Raw genomic sequence first — 22353 nt, 5'->3', positions numbered from 1 at the left:
AAAAAAAACAAAACAGAGACATCCTCCCTAAGGATTTTTTTGGATATGGAATGCATTATTAGAAATTGATGTACAAAATCTGATTGTGATGGTGACTGCACAACAGAGTTGTCCATGCATGATTGTTTTCCAATAATTTGTTTCTTCATGAATGGGGATATTTATAATAAGGCAATACATTTCAGTGCCTACTGACCCCATCCACCATGAAGCCCTATGAGGAGATGCACTAAAATGCCAAACAAGGACATTGCAGCAATACCAGGGTTTTGTGAGCACTATACCCAAACACCAGCATCAGTCACAATGCCTGTTGAAAAGTCCAACACTGGTATTCGGTTGATCCTTAATCCAAGTGGACCAGTTAACTGACCCTGGGGAGACTCTCCCAAGACTGCCCAGCTATGGGAATTTTATCTCAGTGGCAAATCACTATGTTAGTCTCAGCAAAATTTAGATATATTTGTAAGTAATTCAGTTTTAACTTTGTTTCAATACTTTTGTAGCATTAAAACTTGCTATATTATTATAACTAGCTAGGTTGGATATATATTGATCCCAATGTGTTTTTATAAAATCTAATAACATTATATTTACTTGTTTCCTTTTTCTTAGTTATACTTTTTCCTCCAGTAATACCAAGTGTGGGATGTTCATGTACTCAATTTGATTTTATTACTTACCAGAATCCTTACCAACCTACCCTCTAATCTTATTATATGCTCAAAGTAGTGCATTGTGTGTTATATACAGATAAATAGCTCAATAATTATCAATTACAATTATTGCTAATAGGCATTTTAAATCAGCACTATTAAATAATAATTTAATGCATTTCTATTCCTGGTTTGCCATCTGGCTATAATGAATTAAAGCTTGTGGTAATAGTGTCCGAAATGCACTGGAGATATCCTATCTATCAAGCAAAATGCCAAAGTTAAACAAGCTGACCATCATGGAAAATCTAAACAATGGTGTGGAGGTGAGTGTTTAAGGCTACAACATTTCACCTCTGCACCACTGTTTTGATTTTCATTGATGGTCAAGTTTTTTAACTTTGGTGTTTTGAAGTTTGTTTGATAGGTGAGATATTCTCAATGTTTTTTGGGTGCTATCACAACAAGCATTAATCTATTATGACTATATATAACACACTAGGAACAGAAATGTATTAAATGATTATAGATATATACATACATACAGCCTAGTATTCCAGATTCTATTATGATTCAGTCCATAAACTTGAATATAGTGATTGAGGTAGAATTATAAGTACAAAAAGCTTCAGTTTTGCTCAACCAGTTCTGTAAAATAATAATTGTTAATGTTAAGACATTTTAAAGGTTGTTTTGAAGGGGTGATTTTTTTGGCTACCATTTTTTTAAATCACAATCCTTACTTAATGATCATTATTGATATAAAGTAATCTAAATATATAGCTTCCAATAACCCTGTTTTACTGAGATATAAACAAGAAAGTCTCAACTTGCATGCCATACTTTCCTATCACACAGTATCTATCAAAAATGTCAATTTTTTCTGATGTGTTTACTATTGAGTTACTTATAGCCAATAGGTTATAATTTACTGATTTACATATAATGCTAACTCATCCTTTAGAAAACAGTTAAAGTCGCTATCATCAAATTCAGCTCACAGATAAGGTAATTATTTTTAATAATGATAGCTCAGTTAAAAAAATTTATATGATAATGATTATTGTACATATTTTGTGTTTTAAACTAACCATTTCAAATAAAAGATTTAGTAAAACATAGAACTTTTATGAACATGCGTCTTCAACTGTAAAACCCACAAATAAGTAAAACATTTTTAGTGTTTTATATTCTTATTAATTGCCATAAAAGTGACTAAAATGTAGAAATTAGACACTGAAGTTATATAAAAAGTATTCTTTACAAGGTATTCATGCAAAAAGCTTGAGCATTACATAATCCAATACTGCAACCCAAGTTATGTACTTACTGGGTGATTTCAAGCTTGCTACACAGGTTGAGTAGTCAAAGTTCTTAAAGCATTGAAACAATACAATTACATGATAACAAACTTTATAAACCTAAGGGTGTTCAGGATACATTGTTACAATCTGTGGTCAGGCTTCAAAGAAATTAATTTTGTTTTTTATGGTGTTACAAGATTGTTTAAAGGATCTAAATCCATATGGTGTTAAGATATATAGAATAAGACAAAATTCAAAATTTTACAGAAAAAATTTCTTATATTCATTTAAAAGGTTTAGAGGTTATGCAAATGAAATATTAAAATCACTTTACACTTAAGAGTTCAGAGAAAAATCTTTAGTGAACCATACTTAATAAAAATAATTTTACTGCAAAAGACTCGTACTAAATGCCAAATTTCATGGAGATACTCTAAATTGAAAATTATAGTATCTATAATTTTATAATTACTCCGTAGTTGCAAGGTTGGTTGAACCAATGAAGCCTATTTAGAGAGGGTTAAAGGTTTTCTCAAAATTCTGAGATTTATGCTTACTGTAAAAGAACTACTGATCTTTTGTGTTGAGAAAAACAAACAAAACTAGATTTATCAGAAGTTGCTGAACAGCATGTATGGTCAAGAGTAATTATTACTGAGAAGTTTGGACATAATTATATAAAAATATTCAGAACCAAAGAGGTTAAAAACCTGTACCACTTTATTAATAAGCATATCATTGTAGGACTGAATGAAAAGAATAATAGATTTTTTTAATTCTTAGAATACATGTATTTTGATAAAAGTATATTGGCAGCTACAGATGTACAGCACATATTTACAGAAAGAAATTACTAGTAACTTAAATAAAGCATTACAATATTATACATTTGTAAATTACTTTAGTTTCATGTTTGGTTTGCAAAGCACGTTCCATACCTTCATGATACTTCATGGATGCCAAAGAAGTATTTACATAGTTAATTAATACATTGCATATATTTTCAAACAGTACTTGCAAGCCAAAAATTAAAACAAAGCAGACTTTAAAAGAAACAATGCTTTAACTAAAGGCAGAAAAACAACTGTTAATGTTATTTTTTGAAAACAGAACTACTTGAAAATATTTTAATATGAAAACTTTGGTATTTTAATATTAAATTTTACTCACTTCAAAGTTTGTTATTCCAATATTTCAATTATGCTGATACTACTTGCATAAAAATGTATTTGCTTCTAACCCTGGTAATAAAGTTGCAACTCATCAAAAGAATGTAATGTTTTCTTAAAATAGTTATAATTAACTGTTCTGCAGTACAGAAAATAAACAGTTGAAGATTCAAACAAAATATACATCATTTCCATAATTAGTGCATATAAGGCATAAACTACAGTTTGGAACAAAGCACAACATACACCAGTCTCTTATTCACAGGCTGATTGACCTTCGTAACTTTTAAGTCTCCTACTCATCAACAAAGCTTGTGTACCTACTTGAATAGCCACCTACTGTCATACATGGAAAACCAACTGTTTGACACCCACATAACTTTGTGAACATTTTTTTTTTCACAGTTGTGTTTGTTTTAACTCTTGTAGTATAGATGTTTATACTGTCAGAAATGGTTTACTGAAAAAATTCTGTAAACCTGCTACACCTTAAATCTCCAAAGTAAGATTAAGCATATCTCTAGAGAGAATAGTACTTGTCTTCATTGTCATGAACTTGTGTATCAATTTTCAGGACTGTGTTAGCAGTTATCTCTGTTAAAGATTGAACAGCTCTTCTTGCAATACTACAATTGGTAACGATAAGTTCATTTTTTGTTTTTACTTCATACATAAAAACACTTACCAGTAATGCTGCAAAAAACATTAATTCACTCCACTGGACTTGCAACCCCGATTGTAAACTCCAAGAATATATAGAACTTGGCAGTAACTATCTGTTACACTATTTTCTTTATTCATAGTTATGGTTCTGGTAAAACAGGACAGCAGCAATGTAAAAATGGCTTTGTTGCAGTCTGTTTTGTGTTTCTTAAATTTCACATTGTGTTGAAGATGATCTAGTCTGATAACAAGATTTATGGTATTTTCCTTTATAAGCTTATGTTTTAATTACTGAGGCATAGCTTTAAAACTTCATCATTGCATTGGTCTTCAAGTTTCATAATTTTCCTCCTACCTGATAGTTTCTTCTCTTACTCTCCACAACTCAAGAAAGTATGCCATTTAGATCATTTTTCTGCATAATTTGGCTTGGAACAGGTGCAGAAGAATCAGACATTTGTAACTTAATAGGACTGTCTTCTGACTTGTAGATGATGACTATCAGTTTTTATGCCACTTAGTCTGATACTCAAGAAGATTCTTAAAATCAGACAGCAAATGCTTTTTCAAATCTTCATCACTACAGATATCCAAACTATGCAGACACCTTTAGGAGTACTGTTTCATAGTCTTGCTTTTTTAGTCTTTTCCCTTTACCTTGACAAAATACACATTTTTCCAGTCTGTTGAAATCCTACTTTTCTTCATAAGGAAAAGCTATCTAACGACAGAGAGTTCTTTCATTCTAGGTAAAACTCAACTGGCTATAATTTAAAGGAATTGTACTTGCCACAGGAGCCATGGGCTGGGGCTACTCTTCACAACATCCAGTATCACAGTACAAAATAGTGAAATAAGATCACATGTTTTGGTATATATTTTATTACTAGTCAGGTATGTAAGTATTAGATTAAAATCACATTGAGAAAAGTCACTACCTAATTAGAGCTTCAAAGGAATGACAAACAGGACTTATGCTTAATTTAATGTAAACTCTACCATGCTTAATCCAACTTTCTTTTATTAGCTTCAAGCAAAAATGATATGGCCACTTGAAAGAATATTTAAAAAAAAATAGTTGTCAGGACCAGACCACAAACTCAATTTCTAAAGCTTTATTCTAGAATGGCTATCAAAGTAAGATATGATCATACTGAAATTTATTATTAAATTGGACCCATGGTTAAACCATTTTAAGGGATGGGTGACATACAATAAACCTGTTATGGGATATAACTCAGATTGATTTGTATAGATTGAAGTCATGACACTCATTCTAACAAAAACTCTCACTATTAAGAAAATATACACATTTCAGGAAATTACTCTTTCTACAAATAATGCAACCATTACAAAAACTAACCCAATAAACAGTCACTTATAAATTTTACAGTGAAGAGCTTTGTTTAAAAGTTATTTTTCCTTTGTGAATAAATATACTCCAAAATAAAGAGTATTGACTTTTTACTTTTGTAAAATATATTAGCAATTCAATCATACTTTTGGTATATTTACAGCTAAATTATGCAAACAAGACTACAAAGCCTTATATTCATTGAATGCTTTTTAATTAATGAAGATTAAAAAAAGGAGTCTTCAGTTTAAGAAGAAGGTCTTTCATCACCTCGAATAGCTCGATATTTTGCCATTTCATTTGGAAATATTTTGCTGAGTTCCACTAAAAGTAAAGCTTTGAATCTCTGAAAAAGATAATTAAAATATTTACAATCTTAATATCACTGTACAAAACAAAACATACAATGTACCAAAGACAGCCTCCACCTTGAATTCAATACAATTTTTATGAAAGATAACTAACAGTTAAATATGTATATATTAAGAAATTCTTAGACATTGCACAATTAAACTTTTTTGAAAGTAAGTGAGATGAGACATGCTTGAAGGTTTATTTTATATTTCACTATATAATATTAAAGACAGAAAAATTCCAGTATCATAATTCAGTATCAGTTAACCATTATGTACAAAGAGATTCAGCTTAGAAGAAATGAATATTACCAGAACACAAGGACTCGCAACAGCAAAGACTGTTAAAATGATGAATAAACAAGTCTTATAGAAGATATATAATAAAAACACAATAGGAAGATAATCTATGCCTTGTAATTCTTCACCAATAGTTGTTCTTTAGCTGCATGAAAATTGTGTAATTTTTTAGTGTTCTCATTATGTGTTGGGTCTCCCCATGTTTAAACTCTCATAGTTCAGTATTATGAAAACAAAATTTCACTCTTTTTTCTGTTTCTGTAAGTATACTTAATTTTACAGACTGACTTTAAAAGTTGAACTGCTTTTTCTTTATGTATTATGAACAGTCAAGTGTGTCAGTTCACTGTTGAAAACTTAAGAGCAAGATAAAAATTAAGTTTTAGTTTTGTTAAGTCCCTCACTGAGACGAAATGATAACTAAACTGGTATAACAGAACTGTAAGCACAGGTACACACAAAACTGAAAAGAAATAGAACCAAATATTCCTGTGCTAAGAATATCTTGTAGCTTTTGTTTCCACAAGACTGCATACAACAGGCTTTCTCAACATATTTGTGGAATTTCACTTTGGCCCAACTTCACTTTTTTATACAGAATAGTAATTTTTGACAGATTTAGAGTTATTAGGTATGTGTTTTGTGTTAATTTCGAAAAATGAGTAGACATGAACCTCTAAGAAAGTCTATTTACTTCCAGGATCATGTCACATTGATTTTGTTCTAACAAGAGACATACATTATTTTTGTAGTAAACAACTCAGTTAAGAAATAAAAAATTATTTAGAACAAGGATCTATAAATCTACATGTGTATACAAGTTAGTATTTTTCTGCATAAACATTTTAAAACCATAATACAAGCTTAATAATAACCCTCATGAATCATATCCACTTAGAAACTTAAAGTACTGTGAATCACATTTGGGTGACATGGATATAACAACATACTGTGCATCAGTCAGATGTGAGTGACATTGTACATTACTGTAAAACCATGTCACTCACATGTGAACAACAAGCAAGCAAAAGTGTTAATAAAAATCATCACAAACAAATAAAATTTTAATTTTCCTAATTTAAAGATCTTTCCACTACTTGCACACATGAATTCTGTATCTTTCTAGGGTTCCATGTAAATAAAGTTGAACTTAAAGGCAGAGTTGTCATGCTAAACCAGTGTCAGTTAATGGCAAAGATAAATTTTCTTCAAGATACAATTAGTAAATAAGATTGAAATAAATTATGAAAAGAACAAGAACACATAATTCAATAAAAGAGTAATTTCAGGAAAGCATTTTGAGAACCATTAACCAACTTGAAATTGCATAGAATTTATTGATCACAAAATAAAACAATAAAGGATGGTTGGAATACCATCAAATAGATAAAGATACAAAAAATCCACTATTCTGTTTGTCTGAATTTTGAAGAATAAAGAAACACTGGTAATTCAACAAGCACCATGAAAACAGGACATAAAATCACCACATTTGAGAAAAAGAAACAACCAAGAACATAAAGCTCAAATATAACTGCAAACTGAATAAGAAAGTTAAAAGGACAGGAGAAAAAAACAATAAATGAAACTGAATAAGAAAGTTAAAAACAGGACATAAAATCACCACATTTGAGAAAAAGAAACAACCAAGAACATAAAGCTCAAATATAACTGCAAACTGAATAAGAAAGTTAAAAACAGGACATAAAATCACCACATTTGAGAAAAAGAAACAACCAAGAACATAAAGCTCAAATATAACTGCATTCATAGAAAATGCAAAATATATCTTAAAAGAACATAAAGCTCAAATATAACTGCAAACTGAATAAGTTACATATCAGTAGTTAGAATAATATTATGATAGAGTACTGACTTCACCATGAGAACCATGACATTGTAGTTTGCTATAAGGATAATAAAAGCATGCTTGAGGAATCAAGTAACTTCCTACATTTATGTTAATGAACAAATTAATTAAAAATATTCACTGTATTATAAAAATACATGGCAGTAAGTTTTATGAACCCCCAAGTCTTCAGTATAAATTAGTTACATGTATATTTTTATTTTAATAATTAGTTTTATTCAACATTTTGGGTACTAATCTCTCACCATTTTATACCAAGGTGATTATGTACACTGCTACCCATAACAATGACTGATATAAGTATTTAAACCAGAAAAATGCAGAAAGGTTGAGAATAGGTGTCTAAATCAACCATATATTCATGTTACATAATAAAAGAAGAGAATACACTTTGAACTATTTCAAGTTAAAATTTATTGTTATACAAACTCATAATAATAAAAAGGACTGGATATTTTACATTTATTCTCTTCACATATTTATACTGGATAAAATAAATTAAGATATCATTAACTTACTGGCATACATTTCACAAGCTGCAAAGTTGTAACTCAAAGTATTACTGGTAGTCAAAATAGAATCTAAGTAGAACTTCAAATTTAGTTAAAATTTCACTTCATCATGCCTACAAAATTTCACGTTCTTACAACTTCTTGCATAAAAATTTGGTAATATCACAGAATTCTTATGCAAAATGGCTTTTCTCTGAGATATCATTGATTGAATACTTACAAGTTTAAAAAAAAACATTTATACATAGAATTTCTAAACATCCTTTGCCATATATTGGTAAATATTCTTTGAATATAAAACATCACGTGTGAAATAGTTTGTAGGATATATCCTTGAGTACAACTGAGACGTGTTTTTAAGCCTATTGATTATAAAATGTTTCTATACTTAAGGTTAATATTCCTTCACTAAAGTCCCCATATCTTGTTTATAAATTTACTTGTCATAGTTTACAGCATGGTTATATAGGTTCTACTGAAAAGAAACTATTAAACTGCATAAAGGCAGGTGGAAATTTAAAATCCAAAAATTCATCAAGTATATTGGAGTATGCCTTGAATGAGTGTAATATAGGTATTCACTAAAACTGCTTTATGTTCTTTGCAAAGGCTAATGATGCACACACAGCCTCTATATAGAGCTTATTCGTACATAAAATGAGACTAGAGACCAAGTAAATTTTGCTTTTAAAGCAATTTTGGTTGTGTAACCATTATTGTTTTGCTATCAAAAAATTTAAATATTATCATCAAATATTTAAAATATCAGCTGTGACAGATGCACTAACCTGTACAATATTAAGAGTGGTGTTTTCTGTAATGTAAGTTGTATAGATGAAAACCTAAAAAGCCATTATTAGACCTCTTGTTTCTACCACTGGACCTGATTTTATTCAAACATACAATAACGTTCATCACCAGCTTGTGCACATTATCACTGACTACCCTGACAAAGAAACTTGTGAGAGAACACTGGGTGACACATTCTCTGCTTAACCCCATAGAACACAAACCTGGGACTTGCTTAAGGAATGGAATCTGTACATTCTTTCATGCATCAGCCAGCAGCTTTCTTGGTGAAAAAAATATGGAAACACTCTCCAAAATCCATCTGGAGGCTCACATACAGTGTGCAGTAACTTTCTAGGACTCATGGTGAATATAAACATTCTTAGGACATTTTTATATCCTTGAGTTACTGCAGATACATCACATGTTAGGAGACATTTGAAGAGGAATTTCATTATCACAGCTGGTATGTTATGATTTTATCTTACACACTCAATATAAATTTCACCTCAGTTAATAGTTTGTTATAATATATAAAATATAGACCAAAAACCTGTTGATCCATAATGCATTTTAAGGGAAAATATAAAAAATAAATGTGGTGAAATAAATAATACACAAACTTCTATATAGAACTTACCCTATATATATCAATTTTTCCTTTCACTTGTTCATTTTTTGCTAATGCCTTTTCCATGCAGTCCTTAGTGAAAAACTGTGGATTTCTTCCTTGGTCAATATAGCTATGACAGTTAACAAATAATAAAGCCAATTAATTAATCAAATACAAACCAAGTTAAATATTGTATAATTTAATCTTAATGACACATCTATCCAGAAAAAATAATTCTGTTACGGTAATGCAACATGTTATCTATATTTGAAGATTACTAAGTGTTACATAATAAGCAAATATGAAGTAAACATTTACTTGTATTACACATATGGAATGCTTAGCACATTGTGATTTCTAATATTTCACATAATGATAATGAAGCTACAAGCAAATTCTGTTAGTTATTGTAACAATGATAATGTATGACAAAAAATATTTAAAACAAAGTGAAAAAAAAGCATTTCACAGACATATATTTTTGAAGAAAATGTGTATACAAAGCCTTCATATTGATTTTAAGCATTCAAAGTTTTAACTTTTTTTGACAGATTGAAAACTTATTTATACTTTATTTTGGAAAAATAACAAAATTTAAAATAATCAACTGACATTTCAATTAAGATTGGGTGTTTCAAGGTGTTGTGAGTAAAAATTATTAACAGCATTCGAAACACACATGTAGTTGAAATACTATTAATTTACTTTTGTATAAGGGTTTGTGTGTGTGTTGCAAGGTAACAAAGACGACATATGGGACTAGGATTTCCTGACTGAGTGCTAAAGTTCATTTAACAAACTCAAATTTAAATTAGGGTTCAGAATGTTTTTGAGTGATCAAATTTTGTTTAAAAATATATAAAAATTACTTACTCAAAAACTTCCAAAGGTATTTGAATATCTTGAATATGGGACTTTGACTTGTCAATTTCTTGCATTAAAGTCACCATTTGGTTTCTGTAAAACAGACATGATGGATCAATAAAAAAACAAAAAAATGAGAGTATAAAACAAGAAGTAACTCAAGTTTACTTACTCGTTTGTAAAATACTTAAAGTTTTGTACACATTTATTGTCTCTAATTCTGGTTTCCCTTCTATTCATGTGCAGAAAATTCTAATAGTTGGGAAAGTTATACAAGAATGCAAGTAGAATGATTCTTGGTTTAAAAAAGTAGTGATAGAACACTTGAATTTACCAATATGAATAAAATTAGAAACAGCTATTAAAAACACAATACAAGAGAAACAAGGTAAAAGAAAGATAATTTTGTTCATTAGGTTCCCCTTACTCACAATGTCAAACAAGCAATATATGAAGTATAAGTTACAACTCTAGTTCTTCATATAATTAAATACATGTAGTAACTCAATGTAGCATCATACAAAAACTCACAGGCCAATTATTAAATAAGCTTATAAATTCGACTTAAAATGCAAAGTATGCAATTTGGCTTCTAAAGTTTAAACCTATTAATTTTGTTGTTGTTAAGCGTAGAGCTACACAATAAGTTGTGCCATGTCCACCATGGGTATCGAAAACTAGATTTTGGCATTGCGAGTCTACATGCTGAGTCACTGAGAGCAAACCTATTACTGATTTCTGAACTTTGAACATTATTCTTTGACCTCTCTAATGAATGGTAAATGTTTTCATAACTTAAAATCACTTAAAACAAGTATTCTCTCTACACTTTTTCCATTATATTAATGTACTTCAAAAAACAAGAAAATAAAACAACCCAGAGTACTTCAAATGAGGTTTCATCAGTCATTTAAGTGGTTAAGATAACATCTTTTCTCTTATGTGAAAAATTTCTAGAAATAAATCCAATACATTCAAGTCCTCTTATTTCACAATACTTTTTATACAAGAAAATTACATAAAATTACATCTATAGTATGTGTATCGAATTCTCCAATTTCAAAAAATGTCCATTTAACATAGCTCTTTGCTTAATACCACTGAGCCAATTTTCTATCTACTTTTTTAAATTTTTCAACAGTTTCACAATCATGTAATTTACTAATTAATCTGATTTCTTAAAAAAGCTTAATAAAATGTAAAAATAAGGTATAGAACACCAACTGGGATGCCTTCACCTAAAACTTTCACAAATAACTACAAGATGTTGGAAAGACAAAATCTTTTCTACCATCGTGCTAAGTCTTGTTAGCTAAATGCTAACATTTGTATTAATCATATAAATGAGTTGTGATAATACCAAAGAGATTTCAACACTTTACTAACAACTTATAACTGAATTAAAAGAATTATATATGTAAATGTCGTTTTCCACATCCATCTCTTACTTTCTTGAAAAAATATAAAGAGAACACATTGATTAATTTCTAGTTGCCAGAAATTTTCCAATTGTCAAGAAACTTTGTGATAAAACAGTTAAAATCATCACTTAGCCTTAACAATATTTTGGTTTTTATCTTTAGATAAACTATAGTAATTTTCATTCTTTCAGCAACATTTATATACTTGAAAACTTGGTGTTTTCATTAATTGATACCTTATGACAATAAAAGAATGTCTGTTCCTTTAATGCTGTTCTGAAACACCCATCCTTGAGAAAAATAACAATTAAAACACACCAATTATTTTTTAGGAAATAACCGATTTCCCCAATTAAACTCTTGTTTTGTGTAGGCCTCCATAACTGCTGAAGGCAACTCAATCCATAAGCCAATCACTCTGTTAGTCAAATAAAACTGTCTTAAAGGAACGTTAGCTTGTATTTTTCCATATCTCAAACTTGTGTTTTTCATTACGTTGTTCAGAATTAAGTAAAACAAAATAAAAAGTCTTTACCCTATAGATCTCTCAGATAATACTAAAACCTTAAATACAATGTTGTTTTATCCACCACTTTTTTTTTCTGAAGAGAAACTAATTTAACAGATATTAAGCTATCAACATAAAAGAGCCCTTTATTTCCTTCTATCTTCATAATACCCATCCACCAAACATTTTCCAATACATCAATGTCTCTTTGTATATGAGAAAACCAATATTCCAAGTAGCCTAACTAGTAATAAAAAAGCCAAGTAGCTACATATCCAGCATCAACTAGTTTAGTATCTACTCAAGACAAAATTAACTGCTACTCACCATAATACACATAGCAGATTTTTCTAAATATTGTAAGTTTAAGATTGATTTTTCTCAAAGCAAACAAAGAACATTATTTTTGTGTAATTTTACATAAATGAAGTAGTCACAAATTCTTCCATACATGTGATTACATTTTTTTAATATTTGAATTCTACTTAGTGATTAAATTTCAAAAGATTTATCAACTTTGTTTTCAAAAAGCATTTATATACCATTTTTGGAATCCTTATACAAGTTTTAATGAAATACCATCTAAATAGGTGTTCATAAAAAAATTGATTAAAATTTGGAAAATCACTAATCAACCAAATTTTGTGTTCAGTATAACTTTTGATCCCATGAACTGATCAGGCTGAAGATTATATTTCTGCATTTTGCTTGCAACAATCTTATATACTGATTGTGCTGTAAATCAGAGATACTGTCTGTTGGGTAACTGTAATACATCTAAAGTGTACTATTAATACTTTTGTGGTAATACAATCTTTTTCATCTTCCTTGACTAACGACTTTCACACATGTTAAAAGATGCTCTACCAACTGAACTAATGGATTAAGTTAATAGCAATTCTAATAAGAAACTTTTTAACACTTCAAAAAAACCACATTTTTCCATTTTCATTATTAAGACCTGTCCTCAGGCAATATCTTAGACGTTATGAGCTGTGGGATGACTATTAGCTGGGTAACAGTTTTTTTCTGCAGTAATCCTACTTTTGTATCTGCACTCAGGTTCATACCTGAAACCTCTCATAATCATATGTAAAATACATTCTCCATCAATGAAACAAAACTAGAGTTAGTGATGTCGAGAAACCCACTTGTTGAGAAATTTATATGCAAAAACGGCTCGTTTGGGTTGAGAAAATATTTTACATAGAAGAGCGAACAAGGTTTCGACCTTCTTCGGTCATCATCAGGTTTGCATATAAAAAACTAGAGTTAACCCACTAACAGTTGCTAGAAGTATGGTAAGTTGATTAAAACTTCTTTAGTACTCAAACTACAACATTACTACAACCACTAAATCTTCTATTAAGTTCTAGTTGTACAAGAACTTAGAAGTAGAAGTACCTTTAGTTTGGTTGCGTTGGGTGGATTATATCAATAGACATGTGACACATATGACCTAGTTCTAAGCAGATAATCTTACTGTTTTGAAACTTTACTCTGCAATTGGTATACTACCAACGACACACTTAAATGTTACAACTTACGGTAAAAACAAACTAAAATTAAAAGTAAACCTACATTTTTTGGTTCAAAACTGTCTGGCCTTGAGGTTGGAAATCACCTACTATGATACCTATTTGTCGCACATTTTCGATAAACTTTTCTAGACTACTTTCCAAGTTCACTAAAGGCGAAGACATTTCATAAAATTAAAAAATATATATATTTGCACAAAATAACTTTTTTTTTCTTGTTAAGTATCTTGAAAACTTACTATTCACTTGTACGTTAAACCTCTACAAGAAGTAATATAAGCCACCTGCTGGCAAAAAATACGAAATGTATCTTACCTTTTCCAAATTCTTAAAAAGAAAAAGAAAACCCTGTTATATTAGCAAAATTAATGTCAGTCAACTAATAGCTTTCTATTCTACTTCGTGAATTTACGTACAACTACTCTCCTTTGATATAAAATACTTTGTATATATATATTAACATATTAAAATAAGTAATCAATAAAGTGAAGTTAAAGCAAATTGTTTGGCAATTACGACACATCCAAATAAACAGCCCGGCATGGCCAGGTGATTAAGGCACTCGACGCGTAATCCGAAGGTCATGGGTTCGAATCCCCGTCGCACCAAAATGCTCGTTCTTTCAGCCATGAGGACGTTATAATGTTACGCTCTATCCCATTATTCGTTGGTAAAAGAGTAACCCCGAGAGTTGGCGGTGGGTGATGATGACTGGCTGCCTTCTCTCTAGTCGTAGACTGCTAAATTAGGGACGGTTAGAGCAGGTAGCCCTCGTGTAGCTTTGCGCAAAATTCAAACCAAACTCAAACAAACTAGAAAGATCGAGAATAATATATTTTTTTCCCTGATATTTGCGCAAAGCCACTCAAAAGCTATTGGTGCTAGTCGTCTCAAATTTTGAATTGATAGACTATATATATAGGAAAGCCAGAAAGCTAACTCTTTGTTATTATAAAAAAATTAAAATAATGCTAATTTTTATCTATCAAATTTTCATAAATTCTAAATTTCCTCATCACTTGTTACATTATCCATCTCATTTCTTTAAGGAAGTTGAGAAATCCATTAGTGATGCAAAACTGCAGTCTTACACTGCAAAATTAGGGACGGCTGTCGCAGATAGCCCTCGTGTAGCTCTGCGCGAAATTCAAAACAAACCAAACTAGCGCTTCTAAGTTAATCACTAATAATGCCAATCAATTCAATTTATATCGTTTGGGAAGAGCAAGTTATAATTCTTTTTAGACAGAATTTTGTAAACGTTGCGATACATGATTTTCGATAAAGATAATTTATCAAGAATTGCACTTTTATGGCATTGGATCTTTTCGTGCATATCTGGAGTACCTAAGTTTCTTTATATGGTTTAAACATTAATATATGCAGACTTAACTGCACTACCACATGTTGCAGGGGAAAAAAAACAACAAAAAATTAGGCCTTTCTGTATATAATAATGTTTTTCTGATTCTTAGTAAGCCTAACACGAATACTTGCTAAACTGTTTTCCTTCAAAATAACATTGCTTTTTTATCTCGTCACCTCTCTTATCAGTTTTTACCGGATAGTCATAACTTTCCAAAAGTTGGAAGTAGTGTTGCAAGAATCCAAGTCCTCCAGTGTCTGTCAGTTGACGTCTTTTTCTGGCAAGTACAACAAAGGTTTGGAATTAGTTTATTCTAGTTTTAATATTTGGAACTCTAAGCAGATATTATCAGTCGTCAACTGAAGTAAAATAGTAAAATAAGTGATCAAACTCAGCAATTGGATTAAGTATAGGAATAATGTAAATTTCTGAAGTCAAAAATCGAAAGAATGGATAGTTCCTCAAACAAAGGTATATCATGTTCTATACTGTATTCTGCATGCAGCACATGGATTGGCGACAAGCTTGTAAATGAAGAGCCATATTAAGTTCAAAATCAAAGTGTGAACAAGAAACACAAACTGACAGACATAAAATACATGGATCTGTTCTAAATGCTTGGGATCTAAAATGTGTATAACATTTAACTCCATTTACTTTATAAATCAATTAGACAAAGTAATATAACTAGCGAAATATTCGTATTCATTTTGGACCATTTTTTTAAATCTGGGAACTTGTAAGCATTTATAATATCGAGTTTGGAACTCGTAGTGGCTAAGTGCTAAGCTTCTTTGTTTCTAGTTAAACACGAGGTTATGCTATGCACAATCTGTGCTACATCCTGCTCGAGAATCGAGTAACGAGCCTCCGTGCTTATCAATCCCCCCAGCCTCACCACAACAGTGTTTCCGGACTTACAACGCCAGAAACTGGATTTCGATACCCGTGGTGAACAGAACATAGATACTCTTAAAGTGACAGAAATCATGTAACTTATGGTATACAGATATTCTAGTAATAAAACACATTTATCAACTAACATCGTATGCGGTAAGCAATCATGACAAGAATCTGTTTATACTTACAACAGAATGCAGTAGTGATGAAACATTCAATAACTAAAAATCTGATGAGGAAAGTAAATAAGATGTGTGGCACGTAAGATATCGATGACATTATAAATAAAATAACACAACTATATTTTACCTTTACTGCAACACAAATGATATGTTTGGTATCAAAGAGTCTGACAAATATACTTTAAAGACACAATGCTCAAATAGGTTTGGAGGAACTTATGATTTTATACACTATAAGAAGAAGTCAGATGTTATAAAGACTTTGCTTCACTGACAGCATTACGTCAATGGCGGCAAAACAATGCATTACACAATATAAGAGACAACGCTGAAGGACTTTTTAAAAAAGAAATTGATTTATTAGGACAACAGGACATGTATAATATATAAAAAATCATTTAACATTGACTTATTTAAAAAACGTCTTGTATGTCGAACTAGTATTTGTTGATGGATTGAATAACTCACAATAGTTGATTTTGATTCAGTTTCATTATACAAGCTAAAGTAGTCTGTTTGGTCGGTTGGTTGATTTAGTGTTTTATGGCACAAAGCAGCAAGATTATCTGCGCCAAACATCCGGTAAAAAGATAAAAAAAAATTTAGTAAAATTCATAAATGGAAATTAAGGTAAAACAAAACAAAGTTTAAAAACATAAATAGCATAAAACCAATGTTTACATCTAGTCTACAAGGTTAAGAAAAAAACTACAGTAATGTGTGTGTTATGTGTTTTTCTTATAGCAAAGCCACAGCGGGCTATCTGCTCAGCCCACCGAGGGGAATCGAACCGTTGCTTTGAGGGGAATCGAACCGTTGCTTTTAGCGTTGTAAATCTGGAGACATACCGCTGTACTAGCGGGGGACAACTACAGTAATACAAGTTGTAAAGAACTTTCTGTGACATAATTGTAATTGTCATAACTTGTCAGGAAGACTAACAGGTAAGTTTTGTTTTGTTTTGGAATTTCGCACAAAGCTACACGAGGGCTATCTGTGCTAGCCGTCCCTAATTTAGCAGTGTAAGACTAGAGGGAAGGCAGCTAGTCATCACCACCCACCGCCAACTCTTGGGCTACTCTTTTACCAACGAATAGTGGGATTGACCGTCACATTATACACCCCCACGGTTGGGAGGGCGAGCATGTTTAGCGCGACGCGGGCGCGAACCCGCGACCCTCGGATTACGAGTCGCACGCCTTACGCGCTTGGCCATGCCAGGCCCAACAGGTAAGTACAAAAAACCACCATTAGTCACCTGAAGTTGGCCTTTCCAGTCCTGGTTCAGAGTTATTTGATATTACGGCCATCTAATTTCAAATCGCACTAGATGGACTTTGATTCTTAAAAGGGAATCACATTAAGAAAATTCTAATGTATAAATTAAAAAACTTAAATAGCATTAAAAGGATTAATGGGCTTTAAAACACTAAAAACATTTCCAAGGTGGACAGTTTCACCATCACCAATAACACTGTCTAACGTTATGGACAAAGCTTGGGACAGATCATGTTTAAAATGGTGCCGTAAAGAAAGTAAAATGTGGCTTATTGTGATCTGAGTGTTACACAGACTACACAATGGTGCATCAGTTACAGATAAAAGAAAATGATGAGTTAAAAAACTGTAACCAATGCGTAGTCTAGTTAAAACAACTTCCTCTTTCCGATCCTTACGGAAGCAAGATGGCCAAAGTCTAATATAGAGTTTTATTTGAAAAAGCTTGTTTTCGCGGTGCTCACTCCAAGTCGACTGCCAGCTGGCAATGAGCCGAGCCTTGAGTACAGGACCATAGTCCATGTATAGGACAGGCACAGCAGTGATAGTGCCAGAGCAGATAGATTTAGCTGCGATGTCGGCGAGTTCGTTCCTGTGAATACCAATGTGGCCTGGTATCCAGAAAAACTGGATAGAAGTAGATGTTAAAGAGAAATGGGCCAGTCGGTTTTGAATAGCGGCGAGAACAGAATATGAACTAATGTGAAGCGATTCCAAGGCCAGTAGAGAACTAAGCGAGTCAATATAAATCATGTAGTTTGAGTACTGCTTAGCTTCTAAGTGATCCAGGGCAAGAGAATTGGCGTACAGTTCAGCACTGAACACAGAAGCTGTAGAGGAGATTCTGCGCGCAACCAACGAACCACAACAAACCATGGCAGAGCCCACACAGTTACCTGATTTCGAATTATCTGTATAAATAGGAATGGAAGGATGGTTCGAAAGATGTTCAGCAAATACCAAACAATATAAAGTGTCTGCTTTTCAATTTCGCGCTAGCCTTCCCTAATTTAGCAACGTAAGATGAGAGGGAAGACGGTTAGTCATCACAACCCTTACTCTGTTTTATTAACGAATGGTTGGACTGACCGATACGTTATAATTATAAAACCCCTATGGCTAAAATGGGGAGGATGTTTGATGGGACGGGAATTTGAAATGGATAATGAAGTATTTAACTCTGGATTACAAACCGAGTTTTTAAAGGTTCTGCTAATATGATATAGTCACAACCTTATGTGCACTAACAACATACAAAAACCACGTTCTACGATGTAGAATAAATAGCGGTCCTCGAAGACTTTAATGAGGGTGTTACATTTGTTCTTCTAGAAAAACAGAACTGATGACATTATCCAGAAAATATTCATTAGCTATGATGCTAATGTATCTTACAATGCGTAGGCCAGAAAAATTTTCCAACCAAATAAATAATCACTGTAGTTTGTATGTTCATAAAACACTGCGACAAAAGTTGCAAACTATTGAATGTGAAACAGTTCAAATTGATGTGTATGCTTCACACTTGAGACAGAGACTAATGAATAAACGATTAGGAAGCTTCCTGGCTTGTAAAGAAAATGAAGCCCATGATTCAATGAATATTTTAAAACGTAATTAGCACAGAAAATTCATCTAGGTGCTCCACCTTTCGAATTGACCTTAGCATCGACGTTAATATATACATAAAAAAATTATGTATATTTCGAACGCAAACAAAGTGAAATGATTGGACACTTGATCTGTATGTTGGTGAAACATTTACGAGGCAGGTGCTTTGACAAACTTATAAGACAAATAGAAAAGATAAAATAACTGAAAAATGGGGATCAAATGCGGTTGATATAAAATTTAAAGATATCCAAATGTTATATAACTTAAATACTAGTGATGAAATGAATAACATAGAAAAGATTCGCCTTTAGTTTCACTTGCAAGTTAACTTGAAGTCAGTGCGGGACATCTGTGTTGTTTTTGTATACACTTTGCTTAAAGGTTTATAGTCTGTATGCATACATATCAATGATGTACACGGGCACTTCAGCCATCTGTGACAAGAACCGGTGAATGGCTATTCTGGTGGTGATGGCACAATTATTCCACTGTCTGTAATGGACAGAATATATTATAGGCGTGGGCTAATCTCAAAAAAGTAATTAGAAAGATGTTAAACTCCGTATAATAAACAATCTATGTCTTTAATAGAAAATCCCACCGATTATCCATTAATAGGTAAATAATTGCTGAATATTGGTGGTGATCACGGTTGTATAAAACATTATGCTGTCTGTAAATACTTTCAGAAACAAACAAACAAAAACATTCACAGCACTGAGAATCAAAAAGAGAGTTAATTAAAGACATTATCGTTAGAGCAAAAAGAAAACTCGCTTGACTCAGTACATTTTGTGTTCTATACTTAACAGATAACTAAAATGTTTATAAGAAAACAATATGGAATCAATGTGTACAGTGCACGAGCTGAGTTCATAGTGATCCTGATATAAGGATTGATACTACTGAAGTATATTTGTATCCTTCTTGTTGGTAACGCTCTCAATGACCGCTATTTCTATACTTAAAATAAAAATGACAAATATACTATATTTAAAACAGTTTACATGTATTTGAAAATTAACAAAAATATTTAGGTGTTTCGTTGGTTTTAACATTTATGTATTTCTGCTGGGTTTTTTTCTTCTAACAAACTTGAAATGAGCTATTTGCACGAGTCGTCCATGAGTTAGCAGTATAAGATTAGAGAGAAGGCAGCTCATAATCACAATCCACTGCCAACTTCTGGTCTACTCGTTTCCCAACGAACCCAACGAGTCGAGTGCCCTAACCACGTGGCCATATCGGGCTATTTATAGGTTTACGAAGCGAAAATTCAGATTTCCATACCAGTGGCTGGCAGACCATAGACACGCCATAATGTAGTTTTGCACTTAATAAAAGTTAAATCAAATCTTAAAATCAGTAAGTGCATCATATCTTCTACAAACTGTTATTTCAATTAAAAATAGACAATGGTTGGATCAATATTACTGTTAAGGTATGTGACGGATTCTGATTTTTTCTTCTCAAGTCTTTTAAATGTATGAAAAGCAAGTATGCAAATAATTCCCTGAATGTTTTCCCTTTTTAATTTAAATATTACTTCTGAGAAAACAAATTTGCGTTAAATTATAGGTATGATAACGGAACTTAATCTGGGTAGAATGGCGACTTGACATGTGTGTGCAGCCAGTTACGTACAAGGTTTTTTAGACTGTCATTAATTAATGAGACGTCTTCTAGATCTTCCCATGACTGACTTAGTTTTGGAAAAAACCTGAATAAGCTGGAGTTAATATCGCACCTGAGTATCTGAAGAAGAGAGTCGTTTTAGGGTTAAGAAAAAGGACAAGTAGCAAATCATTGATATATTTATGAACTTTTTTAAGTAACAATCTACCTCATTTTTCCTTATTTTTAGTTGCATAAAATACATTTAATTGCTATGATATTTATAATATGTTGGCACATAACATTTAAACTAACATTACAATCAAATATTGTTTTGTTGTTGTTGCTGAGACTGTAGTTTGATAAGATCATTAACAACAGGGTACCCAACTAATAATTCGAGTCATTCTAATCACTGTAAACATCAGTTCTCTAGTGCAAGGACTTGCAACGTTTAATACTACTAATAAGATTTTTTAATACGTTATTTTAAACAATTTTAGTTCTAGAATGTGCAGTTACCTTACATTGATAAAAAGTATTTTATAATGATAAATGAGTGATAGGTCCTATTTTTTACATTTGTGCGTCATTGAGTGATGATACTAAAGTTATCTTATTTTTATCAAAAGGTAAACTTATTCGTCCATCATATGAGATTATTACACTGGAAATTAAAACGAAACAAAGACACCCACTTGTTAGTTTTTGAATTTCGCGCCAAGTTACACGAGAGCTATTGGCGCTAGCCGTCCCTAATTTAGCAGTGTAAGACTAGAGGGAAGACAGCTAGTTATCACCACCCACCGACAACTCTTGGGCTACTCTTTTACTAATTAAAAGTGGGATTGACCATTATAATGCCCCACGGTTAAAAGGGCAAGCATGTTTGATGTGACGGGGATTCGAACCAGCGACCCTCAGATTAGGAGTCGAGCATCTTAACCACCTGGCCATGCCGGCATGTTCTGATAGTCAGGGTGCTCGATTCGCAATCTTGTGCTGGCGGATTCGAGTCCTTGTCACTGAACGTACTCGATCTTTACGGCTAAATTAAACTTTTAATTTTGTCTTGGGTAAGGGTTTGAGACGACAGACAAGGAAAGGCTGAAATGTCAAAATACCCTATAATGAACTTTAAGCTCTTCTATACCCAAAAGAAAGAAACCTCAATTTTTCTAACATCTCGTTATGAAACTATAATCAGAACCTAAACGAACATCAACTTATTGGTTGGGAAATGTGGAAAATATTCATCATTTTTACTTTAGAAATCCTTATTTCGTCACTAGATGCCAACATTCGAAGTCTTCTAAGCGTTTAAACGAGTCTTACAAATGAATTCAATGTCTGTAAATAGTACAAAAACAGATTAACAAATCCTGTTTCTCGTGCACATAATTTTATAAAAGTTTTATAAACTTAGTACAGTAACAATTTAGTAAAAATCATAAATACTAATGAAATTCAGGAAGCTAATGATAA

At 31.7% G+C, this 22353-nt stretch overlaps 1 protein-coding gene across 1 annotated transcript; it reads right to left on the bottom strand.

The window, feature by feature from the left end:
* Nucleotides 1-2662: 2662 nt before the first annotated feature.
* On the bottom strand, nucleotides 2663-14210 carry MED10 (mediator complex subunit 10). The gene is made up of 4 exons (XM_076499483.1): nucleotides 13958-14210; nucleotides 10457-10540; nucleotides 9611-9713; nucleotides 2663-5492 (listed from the first exon to the last, which is right to left on the bottom strand). The coding sequence occupies exons 1-4, from the start codon at nucleotides 14077-14079 to the stop codon at nucleotides 5394-5396; spliced, it is 408 nt and encodes a 135-aa protein (XP_076355598.1). The 5' UTR covers nucleotides 14080-14210; the 3' UTR covers nucleotides 2663-5393.
* Nucleotides 14211-22353: the final 8143 nt, after the last annotated feature.

This window comes from Tachypleus tridentatus, chromosome 1, assembly GCF_004210375.1.
Source record: "Tachypleus tridentatus isolate NWPU-2018 chromosome 1, ASM421037v1, whole genome shotgun sequence".
Lineage (NCBI taxonomy): Eukaryota > Metazoa > Arthropoda > Merostomata > Xiphosura > Limulidae > Tachypleus > Tachypleus tridentatus.
Note: the sequence above shows the minus strand (reverse complement) of the source record. Positions and strands in the feature narration are given on the sequence as shown.